This window comes from Odontesthes bonariensis, chromosome 13, assembly GCF_027942865.1.
Source record: "Odontesthes bonariensis isolate fOdoBon6 chromosome 13, fOdoBon6.hap1, whole genome shotgun sequence".
NCBI lineage: Eukaryota > Metazoa > Chordata > Actinopteri > Atheriniformes > Atherinopsidae > Odontesthes > Odontesthes bonariensis.
The window spans coordinates 25,957,333-25,978,424 of record NC_134518.1 but is presented as its reverse complement, the minus strand read 5'-3'; the positions used below and the strand labels follow the sequence as shown (position 1 = coordinate 25,978,424).

The 21,092-nt window shown below is 40.0% G+C and overlaps 1 protein-coding gene across 5 annotated transcripts in view; it reads left to right on the top strand.

Annotated features, from left to right (window-relative positions):
- enox2 (ecto-NOX disulfide-thiol exchanger 2) overlaps positions 1-21,092 on the top strand; it is a 163,765-nt gene that overhangs the window by 23,516 nt on the left and 119,157 nt on the right. For 4 of the 5 annotated variants that reach the window (XR_012772741.1, XM_075481791.1, XM_075481793.1 and 1 more), the window contains exon 2: positions 16,665-16,756. Coding sequence is in view for 4 of the 5 variants with exons in the window: in XM_075481791.1 (XP_075337906.1) it covers positions 16,714-16,756 (43 nt within the window). In the remaining variant the exon portion in view is untranslated. Of the gene's footprint in view, positions 1-16,660; positions 16,757-21,092 lie in introns of all 5 variants that reach the window. The other variant, XM_075481790.1, reaches the window with a different exon arrangement.

Genomic DNA, 21,092 nt, shown 5'->3' with positions numbered 1-21,092 from the left:
TTTTACCCCACTTTGTGAACTTAACACTAAATTATTTTTTTTACTTAAACAAGTTTAGTTGGATGTTTTTTTTTTTTTTAATTCAACCTCACAAATATGTCATTTCTGTCATCATATGAGCAGACAATACAATACAATTGTACATTGTGTCAGTTTTATAATGATAGCTTGTAAGTCAACCAGCCTGCAGCTAATCCCAGTTTCAGCACATTGAGTTGACTGGTCAGGACTGTAGAAACATTGCTAGCAATGAAGTATCAGCCATGGTCAGCCATGATGGTGCTAGGCTGTATGGAGGAATTGGTATTCACTGTGTCTGTCAATGAATTATTTCTACTTTTCCTCAAGGTTTAGCTTAATTTGGTGGGAGAGGAATGACTACAGCAGAGAAGAGGGTGTTTCCGATTTTATTGTCTTTAATTCTCAGTAGTATCATCCAGGAAAATGGTGGCAGATTTGGACCAATTGTGAGTGAAAAAAAAATGAAAGGCAATGTCCATAATTTGCATCCATTTTCTTAACTAGTATCCAACCACTGGATGAAGCTGCATTAGACGTATTGGATCTCAAATATATATTTTATCACTTCATAAATCAGTAATACTTTAAACAGCCTGAAAAAAAAACATTCCAAAAGTCAGGTTATTTATATTTGAGCAGCCCTCTGCATTAGATCCCCTCTGATTAAATTTAGGGTTAGAGGAAAGTTCAGTATTCACGTCCTACTGAGATGACGAGTTGACGAGCATGTTGCAAAAATGCAGTTTTCATGGCAAAGCTTTTAAGATGCCACCATGAAGTCTCCCAAACAGAAAGCTGCTGAGTTTTTCCTTCATTTTAACTGTTTTAGGCTTATAAGTGTGAGTTCGCTTGCTCATGTTCTTGTTACTCTTTGGCAGTCAATAACTTATCAGTGGCATTAGAGTATAGTTCTGGTCAGAATTATTGTCAGCAGGCTGGATAGAGAGTGAGGGGCATCCCTGTGGAGGTTGGATGCAGAGGTTTCGCCGCCCGTTCCCTGGCCAGAGCCTTAAGCAGTTTAGGGGGAGAGCGTAAGAGGAGAGCCAGCCGCAACACCACCAAAGCGGCAGAGAGGGCCTCAAGGTGGCTGTGGTTCAAGAGAGGAGTACCATGAAGTCGTGTTAGCTAGTCAGTTAGTCATCTGGACACAAGCTGAGGTCTGATCGACCCCGGCTGGGTCACCTGGATGTTAAAAGACCAGAAACACCCAATGATTCCAGGAACATCACTGACCATGTGTCCAGTTGCATCAGCAGATGCATTTTCAAGAGTAAATAAGATATAATGCCGTGAAAGAACAGACAAAATGCACACTGGGGACCATCACTGGCACATTTTTGATCCGTGAGTTCCTCAAACAAAATAAGACACAAGACTCACCTGTGCTACATTTGTATTGCGCTCATGAGATGAATTAAACAGCAAAGCCGTAGTTTCTCTTTCACAAAGCTGCAGACAAGGGAACTGTCTGAAATAATCAGAAGTGCTTTAATACAGTGTCAGAAAAAGAGGTCTGAGGGCTTTTTCTTGTTCAGCTGCCCAAAGTAATTGTTGAAAAGGAAAAGATGAACCATTTCCAGGAATGAGTCCTGACCTAAATCCCATAGAAACCTCTGGAGAGAACTTGAATCTGCCTTTAGATAAACCACTCCTTTAATCTTTAAACTTAAAAGAGGTCAAATGCTTTGCAATAAGAGTCGCTGAGGCTATCGACACCCAGGTGCAAGACTTCTGCATGGTTACAACAGAAACTAAAAAAAGTACTGTTCCAATATATTTGTGAATTTATTATTCACTTGAGTAGCCTTTGACAGTTTGTTAAAACTGTCACCATATAAAGTTACTTGACTTGTACAAATTTCCAAATATATTCTGTATTTTGAGTCCAGGGAAATCAGTGACTTGATCAGTAATTAGCTAGTAGGAAAGGAGCATTACACTGAGAAAGAGGAAAGCTGTGCTTTCCATTGAAATGAGAACACCATCCAAGTTAGGATGCCCCCTCAGAAGAATTGATACTGGGAAAAGATAACATTAATACTTTGAGTGGAAGTAAATTGGGATTATTTCTAACTGTTGACCCTTGAATTGTTCACAGTAATACATACTTTGAGGCGCAATACAACAAAGGCCTTTGGATGTTCTTTTATCTCTTTATTTTTCATCGGTTTTTATCGCAGAGCATGAAGAGACGTGGAGCAGTGCTCCCCCTCTCCGTGCGCTGGCAGAGGCGGAGACAGACTGTTAAAAGTGAGACAGCTGCACTCCCGGCTTTCACTGCTTCAAACCATTTAGGAAACAGACATTTAGACCTATATTTTCTTTAATGTTATATTAATACTGAGTACCCAAAGTGTGACGGTGCTAAGAGAACCAGAATATTTTTGTTTGGAGTACAGAATGAGTCCCAGTTGTTACTTATAAGCAGCAACGTACACATGCAGTGAAATGATATAGCACAGCACTCTCCTCAGGTCAGTCTGTCTGCTCTAATCACCGGAAATCATTTCATTGATTGACATTGGCATCCTCAACAGTTCAGGAGAGGAGTTTAAAGATATTACAGCTTCAAACTGCCTTTAACAATCAGATTTCCAGTTATAGGAAGAGCTAGTCTGCTATGTTGAACCATGCTCTCTTCAAAAACTGCCATCCCTTCTTTAGTATTATCTATGTTTAACATTTTTGTACTGGTATCAAACATCTAACCGAGTCATCTGAGGTATGTGGCTGAAATGTCTCCTTGTTGCAGTCTCCAAGTCTTATTCTTTCCGGGCTCTACATGTGCCTTAGCCTTCCTCCTCCATTTCGCCTCTGACTTAACCACATGTGACAAGGAGAGCTGAGCCCCATCTACCTTTCACATGCAAGACTGCTTTTTTAGACCTGTATTTACTAAGGGTTGGGTGACTCAATACCCCTGCTCTTTTCCTGCATTTGCCCGTGACACAGGGTGTGCATAGTTAAAGTAGTAACTTGCCATGTATTTTAGCTCAGTAGGATCAACATCTAAGAGATGGGATATTCATTAAAAGACAAACTTACAGGGATTTTTATTGAACATATTAAAACTGTAAGTTTTATAGGAGGTAGGCTGGAGATAATTATTCAGACCTTAAAAGAAGCACACTATTTTTCCTCCTTATTGCCACCTCTAGTGTACAGTCATTTACTCTTATTATTCTCTTTAATGTCCCCGGTTGTTATACTTAATTGACATAATAAACTGACAGCACGTTTGTTGTCAAACAGAAATTCCACACAGTAATAATTGAACCACCGACACGTGCCTACGGCCTCTACAGCTGATATTAAACCCTGTTTAGTTTTGGCAACATTTGGTCTCGTTTGACACCAACAAATGATATCCTGAGCTGGAGCTGACTAAGTGGGAGAAAATGTCTCCTCATTGGCCATGAAGGCAAAGACAGAATGTTTCTGCCGCTGTTGAGCAGCTCCGGCTGGCTCTCAGCCCACTCGTATATTACCAAATAATGTCTCTCCCAAGACCGCCTTTAGTGAAAAAGCTCAGTCAGTAAGATTTCTTTCCCATAACCATCACCACAGCTGCACATATTTTTTCGGGGCTCAGAGACCAGGATTTTGTTTACAGCTTCTTAAATGCTGCTTAGCTTGGTTCATTAGTGTCTTCACGTGCTTGTATTTTTGCATGAAGTTCCTGTTACACCTAACTGTAAAACGGCACGGTGTAGATGTAGCATTGGATTTAAACTTGGTGGAAATAGTTTGAAATGTATTTGTGAGTTTGACTAAGTTTTCAAAACAAATTTGAAGGGAAACTTATGACTAATGTGACTTGTTTTGTCTTATTATAATGACTTTCGCATTTGTTTTATAGATGTGGTATTTCAAAGATGTTTTGATTTTTATGATGTTAGGAAAAAAATCCCTTCACTTTTTAAAGGCCTTTATTGTTTACATGATGTTGAATGCTGGGTAGTGTCTCCGACTCGCTGGAACACCCTGTCCCCTTAGTCTGGTTTGAGATGAACATGACTTCTGTTCAGCTTTCTCAATTTGATGCTGTGTGTTCAGCAGCTGGCTTTCACTGCTAACTGAGACGGAGAATGTAGTGATGGGTGACACGAGGGGGGTTGATTTTCACTTTGACTTGAAACGGTTTCTTTGAGAGAGAGAAAATTTGAGTGAAAATCTTTTATTTGTGGTGCAATTTTAAATCATTTTGAGTGTTTGAACTTGATTTTCCAAGTTAGAGTGTCTGAGAAAACATGAGCTTATGAGAGCTAACAATCGAGCGTTTCAGTAATATTCAGTCGATGTTTATGCTCAGATGTAGCCTGGCTGACGCGTCCACAATCTCGATGAGATGGTGGTCTGGGAACTAGGTGTGCATTTTCTCGTATTTGAGGCGTGGTTTACGAATGCCTAGAGCCGTTTATTGGGCGCTACGAATGTCTATCAAATGACGTCAGGTTCTTCCCATGCTGCTTTGCGCGCGATTCATAGCCAATTGTATCACTTATACCAGATGACGACAGAAATTCGACGAGGAAGAAGAAAAAAATGGAAAATAAAAGTAAACTTGCGCTCTAAGCTACTTAAATTGACAACAAAGTAGGCCTATATGCTATATTCTACATGAATTTTTATGTTGTAGAGTTGTGAATTTATTTTAATAATGGAGAAATTGAGCAGCCTTGCTTTGTTGTCTACAGTAGTAGATCAACCCTCATCTTACTTTGAAGCTCCCAGCTCCCAGAAGTGACGTCAACGAAGCTTTAGCAGCAGAAAAGCTATCAGGCTTGTGTTGATGATAATAATAAACTCCTGGACTATGTACAAACTTCCAAATGCATCGTTTTGTGAGTACAGACCATATTTGTACAACTGTAGAAGTTTGGTGTCATGACATGTGATTTTAGTGTGGTAATTTTGGAGATACTGCCAGGGTCCGTTAGCGCTTGTACTAAGCTATTCGGGATAACTCGGTAACTCAGCTGATGTTCAGCCAATATCGGAAAAACTTCGGGTGGGCTACTTGGCTGGATGTCACGGTTCAAATGACCCTAGGGTGAATCTACTCCGAAACACTTTCTAAGGTTGCATTGAACGGTAACGTTGTGTCCGCTGTCATGTTGGATTAACGCTCTACAAGCTTCGGTGTAGCGCATAGACGTCGTCATCGTCTTGCTGCCCCCCCCCCGTTCTGTGATTGGTTCCCAAACTCTAGCAAAAATAAGGGCGGTGGTTTCCAGGCTGACTTTGCAGTGAGAATGAAATCGAGCGCAAAGCAGCATGGGAATTCCCAGGCTAGCTCAGATGTGTGTCTGCATTAATAGTTGTTAGAGAGAAGATGATACAAACAGCATTCATTTGTAATCTTGTCCTGCAATAACATGGTGCCAAACTACCATTTAGCATCTGTTCCGCCTGTGCACCTAAAGTTTTCTTTGAGATGCAGCACTCCAAAATTGAACTTTTAGCACCACAGTAACATATTTTAAGGGTTAGCATTTTGTCATCTCTCATACTTGCACAGTACATTGGAAACCGCTTATAGTGATCACGTTGGTCCAGAGCCAATTTGAACACTATAAGCGGTTGATTACCAAAACCGAATTTGTATTTATTTATTTTTTTTTGCTATTTTATTTTTTACTCCCTTGATTCCTTTTGCACGTCTGCTTCTGCCTCGCTAGCTGACGTAACGAGTTGACACCGGGCAGCAAGCCGAGAGGAATGCCAAGCTTCTCCGCAGCATCTCGTTGGCCCGTTTTTGGTAATTTGTCATACGCCTCGAGGAGACTACGTTTTTCATTCAGAGAAAATGACTTCCTTTTTCCAGCCATGATTCGCGCGCTTGCTGCCCGGTGTCAACTCGTTACGTTCAGAGCTATAGAGTAACCACTCTGGTTACGTTAGCTAGCGAGGCAGAAGCATAGGGCAGAAGCAGAAAGGAATCAAGGGAGTAAAAAATAAAATAGCTTCACGTAGTTTTAAAATGATTTTTGCACATGTTTACATTCATAAAATGGCCAAAAATGAACATTATAAGCGGATTTCTTGATTACTATAAACAAATTATTTAAACAGCATTTGTATAGAAATGATTCTGTCCCAAGCCTTATGATCTATATAAGCGGTTGATTACTATATCCGTGACCACTATAAGCGCTTTCCACTGTAGTTGATTGTAAACCATAGTAAACGTGCAGGTAAATGTCATTGCTGTAGGTTGGATTTACATTTAACCCGGTCATTCATGAGGGTTGTTTGTGATTTACATTTACTTAAAGGCATCACTATAGGGCTCGGGCACACGCGTTGCATTCTGGGATATGGTCGCCATATTGGAGGCACAAATTCGTAAACAAACCCTGAGGCAAGACTGAGATCAAGGACCAAACAGTGAGAGAAAAGCATGTTAAAATCGAAGAAAGGATGTGGGATATACCGGGATACATTACAGAAGGAAGCCAGAGATCGGTACATACAGAAGATTGGCGTTATAAACGGACTGGACCCTTATGAAATACCGAGCAAGGAATGGACTGTCGACGAAGATTTACTGCCTAAGTTCACCCTTTCGGACATAATTGCGTATATAGTATGTGGTGTCAGTGCTTATACTTTGCAACAGTTTCAATTATAATGACACTTTCACTTTTGTCATGTTACTCTACTTGTAAATAAATAATGAAACACACACACTTGGCTGTATCTCAAAGCATATTTATTTCAGACGACTTCAACTTTGCACAACACTCCTGCTCATGGTGGTCAGAGTACAACATACAGACACAATCTTGTCAAAGAATGTTTTGTCTTCACCTTCGCATGGCAAAACTATGTTGATAGGTACTTTTGCTGACAAAAAGGTGTATTGTTTCTGACAGTTCCAATCGCCCTTTCCATGTGAATTTGGAGATGGGCAATTTTCCTTGTATTTTCCACATTAAATTAAGATTAAGATCAGATTTATTGTCATGTATACATGCATACACACAAAATTTGTCCTCCGCTTTTAACCCATTGAGACATCCCTTGCTTCCAACTGACAGTGTCCTCTTGTGAAGGCGGGGATCTTTACCTCAGCACACAAAAGTCCCAGCACACAAAAGTCTGTAACTTACCAGAATGAAAATGCAGAGAACACACTCTCATCGACACCGGGATTGAGTGGAAAGTTATGCTTGGTCGTCTTACAGCAGCGATCCATGCTAGTCGACGACGCTTTGTTATCTCGGACACTTGGTCTCCGTGGGTGCGCCTCAAAGCAGGAAACCGGTAAAAAGATAAACCATTTACGATTTCCCCCCCATTCCTGTCACGGCTTACGGTATTGCACCCTACGACACAGCAACGTGCGACCATAGTGGCAAAGACAATAAGTAAAATAGATAAACCAACGAAGAAAGTTCCGAGACCACGGGGGAGTACGTCTGCGCGCAGTGGAAAACAATGTAAACAAAACAGTTCTGAGCCTCCAGTATGGCCGCCGCTCACGTAGTGACGTCACGTGCCCGAGCCCTATAACAGTGTTACGGTAGGCGTCCACTATTCCGGCACGTCAAGCCGTATCCAACGCATTCAATTCATTTTCAATGAAATCCGGCCGATCGTTGTCGCCGTGCTCACAAAGCATGCTGGGATTCCGGCACGGCGAGCGGCGGACCTGCGGCACGTCAAAAAGTTGGGTTCGGCCGGACTTTATGCAAATTTGCCACGGCAGACGGGTGCGTTATCCAATGACAGTAGATCATGTGTTCTCCTGTGTCGCAGCAGCAGCAGCAGCACAATAGCAGCTCTCCTCGCTCGCAGATCCGGATCCATGGTACAATATGAAATAATGTTCCATTGCTGACGATTTATACACATTAATTTCCCTCCAAAACTCAAATTTTTAGAGGGAGAAACTTCGGTTGGTTAAAATCACAAGTTATTTACTTTCCCCCGGAGCCATACACGCCCCACACACCCACTGTAGTAGCAACACGGCGACAACTAGGCATCCAATCCGGAGAGTTACGTTGACGTGCCGGAATAGTGGACGCCTAGCCTTAGGTGTTTCGGCTGCATTCTTTGCTAACAACGCGTTGGATACTTCATCCTACCTAAGCCACAGAAACTGTGCTAACCAGTTTCTCCTAAATGCATATATTTTTCGCCTTCTGCTTTCTGTTATTTCTTTCTTTTCTTTTTTTTATTCCAGTTGGCTCTGGTTCCGAGTCTGAAGCCACCTCTGATGCTCGGTGACTGCTCATGCCGTACGTTTCCAGGCTGCGTTTTTAGAGAACAGTGAACACTTTTGGCTGTGTTTTCATTTGACCAGTAGCTGCACGTATCGCTCTCAGAAAGTAGTTCGTGTTGCCTTTTAAAAAGCCCGCAGTCAGTCAGTCTAAAAAAGAAAATGCAGTTCAGAGCCAGTCAGAGGTGAAAGTCAGTCCCTTCCGTGACTTTCTTTTTATATGACTTTTCTATGAGAAAGTACATGCAAAGAGAAATGTTAAGCGCACCAGAGTGACCGAAGAAAAGATTTGAATCCCACTTAATAGGTTTTTGTTTGACTGTGTGACCAAACATGCCACACTGAAGCTCTTATATTTGACACAACACATCAAATGCATTGGGGGGAAGTGTCCATGCGTTGGTCTTCAGGAAGCTGTCTTCGCTCCTTCTTTTGATATGAGGAAAGCAGTGAAGTCTTGCATTACTTCCCTTGTGGCCTTTCAATTGGAATTTGGGATTGTATACACTTTTTTAAAATGCTGACCATGTAAAAAAGCCAAAGTTTTTAACATTATTGAAACCGTAACCCGTCGTTCTGAATATTTTTTTAAAATAACAAAGCTATTTAATGTATTTGAACAATGTTTTTTAGTTTAAAGGTGGAAGTTATTGGCTAATTAAGGCCTGTACAACCTATGCATGATAGTCAATGTTGATATTTCAAGAAAAAATGGCAAATATTTTCCAAACTCTTAAATGTAAACAAATGGCTGCCTTGCATTATAGTAAATTTATTCTCCTTGGGTTTGGGCAGATTATAAATCTCTACATCTTGGACTACAGACACTGTTAGAGTTTCTTTTTTTCCCCTCTTCTTTCTTTCCCAAAGTGTTTTATAGACCGCAAGATCAAACAAAAATAATGAACCCTGGTAAATGCAGTTCATTCGCCAAGTTGTTGAGAAAGGCCTCATTAGCTTGTATTCACATTGAAAACATTCACTATGCGTTGTACAACTTTTATGTCAAAGCCGTGTAGGTCTTATGTAAACTTAGCCCAGATGTAGTTTCAGTCATTATTTGAGGGCCATATGTCTTGGTTTCCTCACACCTCTGGTGTTGTTTCTTGTCTTAGGGTGATAGAAACTGGTGCTGTGTTGATCCTCTGGCTATGTCTGCTAACATTGTGGAAAATTGTTTTCCTGCTCAAACAACAGCATTTTCAGCCTGAACCATGCCTAAGTCATGGGGGCTGAATCCCACGTGTAACCAGCTCTGTCTCTTTCATCATTATACGGTGGAGGACAGTGGATATGTATGCTTTGCTCTCTCTGCCCTCTTGTTGCCGCCGTTCTGCCCTCTGGCTGTTTTGTATCTCCAACATATTTAAAATGGTTTTAGAACAAATTTCTCTCTTTTTTTTTTTTGGACATTGTGAATGGAGAAGTTGAACATAGCTCGTCTAATGTTGACACGACTATACACGTGACCAGCCATAAGCTACAAATAACATACAGATGTTTTATAGGGGCGCGTTGTTCTGTTGATCCATTTTACTCTGCAACAGCTGAATGGCGTAAATGTCAGTAGTCATTTAAATCTAGATTAGATTATTTAAACATTTATGACAAAGGAAAGCAGCTATTGCATCTTTAAGATGTGGAGCTGGAGAGATCAAATCGCTGCTCCAGAGTTTACCTTATATCCATTTTCTAAAATGATGTTGAACTATTTTACATGATGGCTTATGGTGCTGCACAGCGATGCTACCAGCACTCCAGCATGTTGTCTTTGTGTGTGCAGCAAGGTTTGACAGACTTTCATCTCTTCAACATGTGAGCAGGGGCTCATTAACAAACATGTTCTACCATGCGACTGTATCTTTGTTGTGTCGTGTTTTTTTTTTTTTTTTTGGATGTATACCGTACAATTCCATGCAGTTTTTTAGCATGCATATGAATTATGAAATTTGCTTCCAAATTGACATCTTTTTTCTTGGTTTAATTACTCAAGAAAGTCAATTACTGGGATTCGGCTCCAAAGGTGATTTAATCCCATGTCCCGTGCATTATCTGGTTTCCAAGCACACGTTGCTCTAAACTTTGCGTTAAACACTAAATGTGTGCCCCGAGTGATTGTAGATGGGAAAAAAAAGATGTGTAAAATTTGAAGGATCAAACTCAAGAAAACCGATTTCCTGCCAAATATCAGTACCGCATCACATAACTGAAGCACAGGTGAATAGATGCGCATTTTAAATTAATTTCTGTATATTTGTGCTTTAAAGCCATCCAAGTCGTTTTTTTTCTCTTTTTTTTTTTGGAGCCCTTGTGTTGAAGATGAGGTCCCTCATCACAGAGATAAGCCTGTGGGCTGAGGGACGGCTACAGGAAAGAAAAGGTGAAGGAGAGCTGCTTGTGAAGCACCAATCAGTCTTTAGGTCTTATTAATCAAAAGCTGCGAATTGTTTCAGAGGGCAATTTGGTTGCTCCATCCCCAGCTGCTGTTTCTCTGCGGTGAACTGAAAGACAAAAGATGAATGAACCTTTCTGGGCTATTATGGGGTATCTCCATTCTCCATCACTATAGAGACCAGTTGACTCTGATGATCCTCTTCTTCACTGAGGGGATCCTCTAATCCCCACTACACTAAGGTTTTCTGGCCTTAAGCATTTGTCAAGAAGACAAATGCACTAAACTGTGAGTAAATGCACATATCAAGATATATCCATCACTATATAGGCTAAATTTATCGAATGCAGTCTGAATGATGGATATCTATGGGAAGAGATGCACAAGAAGCATGACATCTTATGACATTTTGAAGCAGTTACCTTTCTGTTCGGTTTATTTACTTGTTTTACACGAGAAGCAATTCTACATTAACCTTGTTATAAGTAACCTAGACTGTTAATGAAATTAAGATCAAAGAATCAGTGGCTTTTGCTTGACTAGCTTTAGTTTTCCTCATTCTTCCACAGTGCCAGTTGGATTTCTTTTAAAAAATAATATGTTTATGTATTTGGCAAACGCTTTTATCCAAAGCAACTTACAGGTAAGCAGGTAGGGTAAGGGTGTCTTGCCTAAGGACCCCTACTGGATGTAGTACCTTTCATGCAGGGAATTTGAACCCAGGTCACCTACATGAAAGGTGGCAATCTTTCCACTATACTATCCAGTTCCATAATGGCATACCGTCATGTGGAAAAAAAAAAAAACCCTCCTTCAAATGGAGGTTTTACATTTAAGAACATTTAAGAACAAGAAGAAAAAGTCATCTTTTTCCAAACCGGTCTTGGTAAAAACATCCTCTGATGAAAAATAACACGTGACAATTTTACACTATGTGATTATTCTTTTAAAGTCCAACTCTGGCAGTTATGAATGATAAAAACTCATCTGTGTACCTCCAAGTTGTTTACTTAAATGTTTTTGCCAGGTAAAAAACTATATAAACTACATCCTCTCTGTCATTCACTGTAATCTGACCCCACCCATACCTCCACCCACCAGCAGCCAACAGCAGCGTTCCCCCTCTCTGCTTATCAAAGACCAATGCTGCTATTGGTACGATTCAACCAATCATGTATACGTTGACTGTGTTAATGGCTGTATGTTCAATAAATCTTATTACAAAAAAATCAGATAAATATTTTTTTTTTGAAAATGTCTAAAGAAGCTGCAGACCGTAGACAGAGAGGAAGAGAGTTCCAAAGAGTTGGAGCCACTACCTCAAAGGCACGATCACCCTTTGTCTTTAGACAAGAGCGGGGGACAGTCAATAAGCTCTGGTCTGAGGACCTAAGAGGCCTGGTTGTGTTGTAGGGGTGGATCAGGTCACAGATGTAACCGGGTGCCTGATGATTAAGGGCTCTGTATGTGATGAGAAGAATTTTGAACTGGATCCTGAACCTTATAGGCAGCCAGTGTAAGGAAAGTAGAATGAGTGTGATGTGAGTCATCCTGTTGGGTCTAGTCAGTAACCTGGCTGCAGTGTTTTGAATAATTTGTAGACGGTTCAGAGATGATATGTTGAGACATGTGAAAAGTGAATTACAATAATCTAACCGGGAAGACACAAATGCATGAATAATCATGCCCAGCTCAGGCCGGGACACAATGGACCTGAGTTTTGCTATGTTTCTGAGCTGAAAGGAACAATTACGTGCTAATGATTTTATGTGCTCCTCAAAGCGCATGCTTCAGTCGAAGGTAACCCCAAGGTTTTTTAGCTTTGACTGAGCAGCTATAGGCCCAAGGAGCAGGCTACCCGGGGAGTTGGCAAAGTGACTTGTGAGCTTCCGTGACGAGTGGGTTTAAAGTCAGCTCTTCCAACATTGGGCTCCTGTCCTGTGACTTGCTCGTACACTTTAGTTTAGATTCAACTTTCTTGTCATTGCACATATCACAGGTACAGGCAACAAAATGAAGACTCTTTAACTATTTTACTTTTTTTCATCACTTCCTCCGGCCCTGTTTTCTTAAGTCTGTTTGCTGCATGTGCCGGGATGTTATTCATTTGGAAACGGTGTGGTGCAGGGCGGGAACCCCAGGCTCTCCGGGGCAGTTTCTGGCCCAGGGTTGAACACACCCAAGGTCAGTGCACTTCAAAATGAGTCGGGAGCACACTTCACACACTTCTCTAGTGTTGCTATGAATAGATAATGACACGATTTAATATGTTCTATTGATGTTTTATTTACCCAGTTTTAAACCCCGGTGAAGACCAGATTTTTTTATTATCTTTTATTATCTATTTTTATTTATTATTATTATTATTATTATTATTATTATTTCTTTATTATCTCTAAAATATTAGAATTAAAAGAAGATGTACACAGGAGTGCTGTTTTTATTCCAGAAATGCTCAAAGTTCTGTGGAGAGCCGTTTTGTTTACTTTAATGCTCACATTTTGGTGAGCAAGCTGGATCTGAATCAAAGTTTTAGACTCATTTTTAAGGCCTGTGTGAAACTTCTCAATTCCCCGCTGCCTCATTCATAATCATTAATGTACACATTTGCCCAAGTTAGCAACTCAAGCTTTTCCTGAACTATGGAAAAGTATTTTTGGAACTAAGTGAGTGGAAATGAAAAATGCTGGTAATAAATATGATGGGGGAAAGCGAGTGCCTTAAGAATGATTAATGCCATTTGTTTTTCTGCCCACAAAGGACCTTAAAATCAGATTTTCTCTGCACTCCCCCATTAAGAAAACTCATATTTTCCCCAAATTAAAATAGCTGTCATTATTCTCCCAAAGTTTATTTTAATGTCATTCTGATGTTGAGTAAAAAGCCAATTTCTCTCTCCTCTTGGTGTGTGCGTGCGTTGTCTTTGTTAGGTTTGATTTTGAAATGTGGTTGTCATTGTTGTGCTAAATGGTCTGCTCACATTTTCAGCTTTTTCACTGCTTTTCCACATTTCACCATCTATATGCTCGCCACTGCAACAGCACATCAAAAGCCATTCAAAAGCTTCAATTTAGGAGTACAGAAGAGTGTATTAGCATCTTAAGAAAAAAGATTTTTCCATTTTTCAGGCCATCTTACCTGTTTTCAAAAAATGTTTTATGTGTATTCACAGAAAAAGCGGCAGATCTAAGATACCTGATCTCGTACTCAGAGGTGTTTGGATTGATTAAGAATCTACTCTCCATTTATGATTTTGGATTTTTGTTTTGCATTGTCTTTATAAGATGATTTATAGAGAGTACAGATTCCAGACGATTATTTTTCACCTGATTTGAATGGGTTTATATGTAGTCTTGTCAGGTGAATGATTAACTTCTAATTCATTATTTTATTGATTAAAAACGTTAATACTGAGGCTCCCTGAGTGAATGTCTGACCACAATTATATTGAGTTAATCATGCTTCCCTTTTACCTTGTTCTCCTCTGGTCTCTATTGCTTTCCGTATTCAAAACATGCGGAAAAGGGGTAACAATTATGCATTCATTCATGAAAATTTTTAATCTGTGTCCTGGGCTCCTTAGTTTAATGTGTTATTACCTGATCGTTTCTGCTTGGTTGTCTTTATTCACTCAAGACACATCACAGAAAAAGCAGCGTGTCTTAAGGCTGTGATTTTATTATTCTGCTGTGAGGGAGTTTTACCTTTAATCTTACCTTTAAAGGTTTATTTTCTATGTTACATTTGTGATGGGTTTTTTCGGCTCTCGGGGCCCTTGTTTGAAAGTTGCTTGATAGAAAAGAGGACGGAGAAGGAGGTGTATGAGATGCAGCAAAGGGCCTGAGCCAGGACCCAGACCCGGGCCAGCTTTAGCCTCTGTACATGGGGTACCAAGTCGACCAGTTAAGCTATCCAGCGCCACATCGTAAATGTGTTTTGTAGTTATTCCATCAAAAAATGTCCCTGACATATACTGCCCAGGCAAAAAAGACAAGTCATCACCTGGATTTAACTAAAATTAATTCTCTGGGGTTGCCTCTGCTGGTCAGTTCCAGGTTCAGCAACATTATGTGCCAAAAAACGAGGCCAGTTTTTCCACATAGATATGTATGAATTTCTTTTAATCTTTCAATCTTTTTTCCCTGATAGCATGATTATATTCATCAGGCTCAAACTGAGTAAAAGTAGTGAGGGAAGCAATCATTTCTAGACATTGATTGGCCACCACAGAGTTCAGGCCTTAATCCCACTGAGAATCTGAGAATGGTCCGACTCTCTTATCATCAATACAAGATGATGGTAATCTTTCAGGTTCCTTCCTGAAGGAGACATACAGCATATAGGAAGACTTTTATGTCCATTCATTGTGTCAAAACAAGTCTGTCAAATATATTTTTCATATTCCATATGTTTGTTCTGTATTCATATTTGATTTTACCTAGGCATGAAAGTAATGTCAGCTTTAAATACTGTGGTTTTAGTGGGCAGTTGGCCTGATTTGACTGCGAGTCAAAGCTGAGGCTCTTCACACAGATCAGGCTAGAAAACAAAAGTTCAAATTAAATCCTGGCATCACAACTAAAGATACAAAGGGCCATTTATTCCGCTTGTAGGTTAATTTGTAGTGGGAGATAGGTTTGTAAACTCAAAAGAAACCTCATAAGAAAAGCATTTGTATCTAAAGTAAATTATTCTATTTTTATCATTTTCTTTTTGGCTTGGCATGATTACCCTCCCCATGACATAAAGGCGTAACCGCCAGTCCAAAGTTAAGTTCAGCCTACGAAGAGCAGTTGTGGGAGTTTTGGTTGAAATGACTGGAGAAAAAAAATCATTTTGACTTAACTTCAAAGCATCTATGAGCCAATTATCCTCATTGACCACAGCTGGTGCACTTTGAGGACTGCAAATGAAGCATCTTTGTGCAAGTTTTGCATGGTACTAAGTGCCATAACCCCATTACATCTCAGTATGGCTGTATATGTCGCAGTTCAATTCTTCAGCTGATGTTATTGTGTGTCAGCTCAGGGCCCACAGTTGGCTGCTCATTCAGGTCTAAAACAAGAGCAGTTAGCTAAGATGTACATGCTGAGTGGCTTGCAAAAACACGGGAGTACTGTCACATGCTGAGATATAATAGTTCTTGTTTATTAGGAAAAATCTAGCTGCAGGTTTGGAGATTACAGTCTTCTCTCTGTCTGACATGTTGGGCAGAATTTAAGAGGCGATGCAGGGCAGTCGCCAAAAAAAAAGGCTACAACATATGTAGAGGTCCAGTGTTTTTAATGCTGCAGAAAAACTGTCATTAACAAGTAATATTTTGTAATGAATGTATTGATAGCTCAGTCTTTGTTTGCTGGATGTTTTTAATGTTTGAAGGCTATTGTTAATTAGTATACGCCATAACCTGAACCAAAGGTAAAATCCCAGGAATGGACGGTAATGTGTATACATCTAAGAATTCAGACGCTGCTGTGAGCAGGGTGGATTGAGTTTTGGGGATCAGCGTGACCTTCGAGTGTGTTGGCATGGCATGACTGATGCAGATTATCATAGCTGGAGAAAGCCAATTACTCTGGTCATCACTGCTCCCTCAGGGTGTCTTTTTGTGGAGTGAAATGCATTACAGAATTCTCTGTGCAAACCTCTGGCAGCTTTTTGTATTTCTATGCTGACCACCCCCTCCCCAGCTTGGGTGTTAATAGTGCAGTCAATGGGACCCACCCGTGCCTCAGAAGCCTCTTTGGCTTGGATGAGCTTCTGCTCCGCAAAGCAGGGAGGTCGTACCCCTTGGAGAAGCGGATGAATTAGAGCCTCTGTTTGTCTTCTGTCTCTGTCCAAGACAAAGTCCTTTGATTTTGGCCCCTTCTTAAAAGCTCTTCTCACTCCTTGAACGACAACAGAATGAATAGGTTGGGTTGCAGAGTTGTGGTGTGAGAGACTGCTGTGGTATTTTGTGAACACAACAAAATGTCGACTGATCACACCTGTGTTGCTTTTGTTTGTTTTTTCTTAAGACAGATTTGCTACACAACCAGAAAAATGCTGAGGTAGCATCCGGCGACGCTGAATGTGTAGGATGTACAAAGACTACAGATCAAGTCGAGTCACAGGTAAGAGCCCTGACTTTGTTTCTGTCAGTGTGCCAACGTATGCCAGAGCGCAGGGAACTGAATGCTGCGTTTTAACATCGCCAAGGTCACTCACAGGGCATTCAGGTCTTACTTTGTGTGCATCTCCTACTGTGCCGGATTTGAAATGTTCTGCTTTAATTGTGTTTATTTTCCACGTTCGCTTCACTTTGGTTTGTTTTTTGTTAAGACCTTCAAAAATGCTGCATCCTCTCAGTTATTCCTGCCAAAGCCTCTGATTACAAGTATGAATCTTTTTGAATCTTCGGTATACAGGACTGAGACACACAGAGCAGTGATACACGGGCAGCTTCACAAAAATCACTGAAAGGTTCATTCTGTTGCTGAACCTACAAACGTGCAAATATGACGTTCCATTTGTTCATTTCAAGAATTTTTTTATCCAGAATTACTTCAATCCGCGTGATAATGCAACATGAGATTTGTTAACTTGAAGAACATTGAGGAGAGCCACACCTGGAATTATAATGCAACATCTGGAATTTGGTAATTATAGGTTACTGCATTTTATGCCAAAAAGTACAACAGAGTAATGCATGGAATATATTTACCCAGAAAACATTATTTGCTCAAAAAGAGCAGCAAAGCCATTTTTCTGACTCCATAGTCAAATTGTACTCATTGTATGAGCCATAGCAGCTGTTCCTTTCAAGATCAAAAAAGAAAAGTGTGTTCTGAGATTGTTTGGATGTTTTTAGAAGCAAATAATGGATAAAATGTGTTAAAAAAAAACATAAGCATTGTACTGGTTTACCATTAGCATGTCCACTCTAAGCCCAAAGCACTTCAGAAAACCACTCATCTTATCTCCATAAAGGCTGTGACTGCCTCAGAATATCATTTTCCTGCCACTGCACATAACTAACACAACAAGGGCCCTACACAGAAACAGAAGTAATGACTTCATTAAGTGGATGATTAGCCTTTACATAATCATGCTATTCATTATGTATTACATCAGGCATGACATTGCTGTGTTTCACCAACTATGAGTTGGTGTACTTTTGAAAAACCAAGGGATCTATAGTATATTGTGCAAAAGTAAAAACTGAAGTGAGTGAGAAACTGACAGATTGCTTCAGAGAAAGGAAAGAGAGGGGGGAATGAAAAGCGCCTTTCTTGCTTGGCTTTGGCCGATGAGTGTGTCCTTCCCCATTACTCTCACACAGTGCAATATGCAGGTCAGTCAGGTGATAATGAATGCTCTGTCTGATACTTGGCCTTTCTCCCTCCCTCCAGCATGTCTGCTCTGCTCTCTTAGATATATTCTGTCTCTTTCTTCAACCTTGTACATTGCAGACTTCTCTGGAGTGTTTTAGTGTACTTTACCACCACTGGTTTGATCAGGCAACTTCCTCTTCTTCTGTTGAGAAGAATTTTACATTTGATAAATGTCTAGAAAGGTCAGTTTGTTAGACAATTAAGATGTTTTATATTTTTTTCTTCGTGAAATAAAGGAACTATTGAGAATCTTTACAATATTAGCCAATCTCAGCTAGTATCTGCAATAGGATTGGTTGATATCTTTCACACCTTTAGAATGGTTTTTGGAAACTCATTTCAGTGTCTGAGTTCTTGGAGCTGTTCAACTTTTATTTGTCTTGTATTTTTTCCTTGGAAGCACACCAAATAATGAAGCCAACAATCATAAATGGCTGATAAATGATCCCTCTCTATGAATATTTTGATGTACCTAGTATCTTTGCTCTGGTTTTTGTTGATGAAGTACGTAACCTTTGTTTGTTCTGTGATACACAACATTTAAAACGCTGGATGTCTCCATTAAAGACGCTTTAAATGTCAAAGATTAAACCTTTGAATTTAAGTGGCATCAGTGTGTGGCAAATAACTGGCAACAATCCATTAAAGCTATATAGTGACGTCCATCTGTGAAGAGATGTGTGAGCACATCTCCTACTGTCATCAGAATAGTCTCCACTGTCTTAAAGACACACAGGTTGTTCATAGTGAGTATTTTTGCTCCTCTGCTGACCTTACTACACCAAAAATGTTGCTAAAACTCCACAGTAAGAAACTAACTTTTCAGCTGTTGCAAAAATAACCTTTGTTACTCTGTTAGTTGTTTTCAAGCAGGACTTCCTAACTCGTGAAATATGAAACGCAAACGTCAAATCAGCTTTCCAAAGTCTTCTGATCTTACATTTGTTTTCCATTTTGTTTCATTTTAATGAAAGTTCTGCTTCTGTGTTGACAGAAAAAGGGATGTGTCATACGTGTTTAAGGCTTATATTACATGTTATACCAGGGGTTGCAACATGTTTTCTCTGCGCCATAAACTGTTTTCGCTTCTATGAGGAGTATTTCAGCATTTCAATGCAGTTTTATAGTAAACAGCATTTGTGATCACCCCTTCTTCAGGTCATTTTGCTGGCAGTGCATGAGAATTATTCAGGTTGAGTGATTCTCTGGGTGAGAGTGATAGTAGGACAGCAAGCACTGTTAACAAGATTTTAGTAGTGCAGAGGGGTTAACAGTTGTTTTGCACTCTGTGTGAGACCCATTTCCATCAATATTCATGCTGAGGAGAAATTCTCCAGAGGAAATCCTGGCCTCCTTTTGGATTTAGCCTAATCTGGTTTCCACAACAGACACTGCTGTCACTGACGCACCTAAGTGGCTCCCCCCACTCACGTTACCATGAAAACCGTAGCAAACGTCGTTCTTCATTACAGAACACGTCGGCTCAAGTTACTTTTTATGATGCCTTGTTACTCCTCCGCAACTCATTAGATTCATCCAAGCAGGAATACACCAATATCTAACATGGGACACTGTGAAGCTCGCTTAATGAGGTATGACTTAAGCTGGGGAGTCACCTCAACCTTTCCTGTCCAAATGATCATCTGTTAACTATAAGTCAGGCCACAGGGATATGGGGGTGGGGGGGTGGGGGGGTAGGTTGGTAATTAGAAAGGGAAGCAATGAGAAACATAAAGGTCAAAGATAAACCAGCGAGGACCCCAAAGACAGATGCCTCCCACATGCAGGACACCTTTCTCTATTGACTGTCAGTCTTTATACAGAACAGTGGAGCATATGACATTTTTCACTCATGCATGAGCTACGAAGCCACCATTCAGTGGTGCCTAAATGAAATGACAGCAAATACCACCAGTCCCTTAAAACTTTTCTGCTGAGCGAAGCCTTTTTAAATATCATCTGCCTTCCCTCTCTGTGGGCCTCGTGGAGCAGCTACTGTACCTGAAACCTTGTTGTTTGACTGGAAAGGGCATATTGATACAGAATGATATATTCTTAACAGGTGAAAGCATGACTGTGGGCTTTGGCAAATAAATCAATGCAGACAGATAAAGAATTGAAAAAGAATTGAATAATTGAATAAAAAGAGTGTGAAGATAAGAAGAAAAGGGGCGATGTTAACATTGTGCAGCTGTTGGTGAGGTACAGCTTTTTACATTGAAACAATTAAGTTGGAGTTGTTGGTTTTAAGCATTTTCCTGTACATCCACATACAATAAAGGTTCTCATCCATATGTATATGTATATGTATATATGTATGTATATATATATATATATATATATATATATATAGTGTATGTGTGTGGGTGTGTGTTTATCTGATCCTAACCAGGTCTTAAAATTGGGTAACAACAACCTTGATATATTAACAACACGTGGCATGTTAGACGGTTTGTTTCATAATGAATTAAGTTAAAATAAAAAACTAAGCAAAAATGCAGAAACGGTGAGTTAGAAAATAAACTAAGTACAGCGTCACTGCTTCAGCTTTAGTGAAATCCAGGTGCTACTAATGGACCTGCTGAGGATCGGATATTTCTTTTAATTTCCTCATATATAAAACTTTTGAATTAGGGGAGGTTAATTAAACTGGAGCAGCCAGTTTATTGTTATTGCACTTTATAGGACTCCCTCTCTGTACAGTATTTTATTGAGATTTACTTATTAGAAGTTACTTTTAAGCGTGCTCTTTCATGTGGCTGTAGGTGGTCATAATGTAATCAAACACACTCGTTCTAATGCCACACCGTAAAAGCAAACCAAGGCTGCTTTCATCTGCTGATGAAAGCAGATGAAATTATTATTTGATTTGAATATTTTGCTACACTTAGCGGGCCAGAAAGAACATAATTCAAAAAAAGGGAGAAAAAAAATTAAATCAAGACATCAGACAAACATCATTCCCCATGGACACCGAAATTGAATGAGAGCATGCACTGACTGTTACTCATTACTACTGGGTGACAGGGGTAATTGAATTTTGCCTGGAAAACATTCAGTTTATTTATGACTAGCC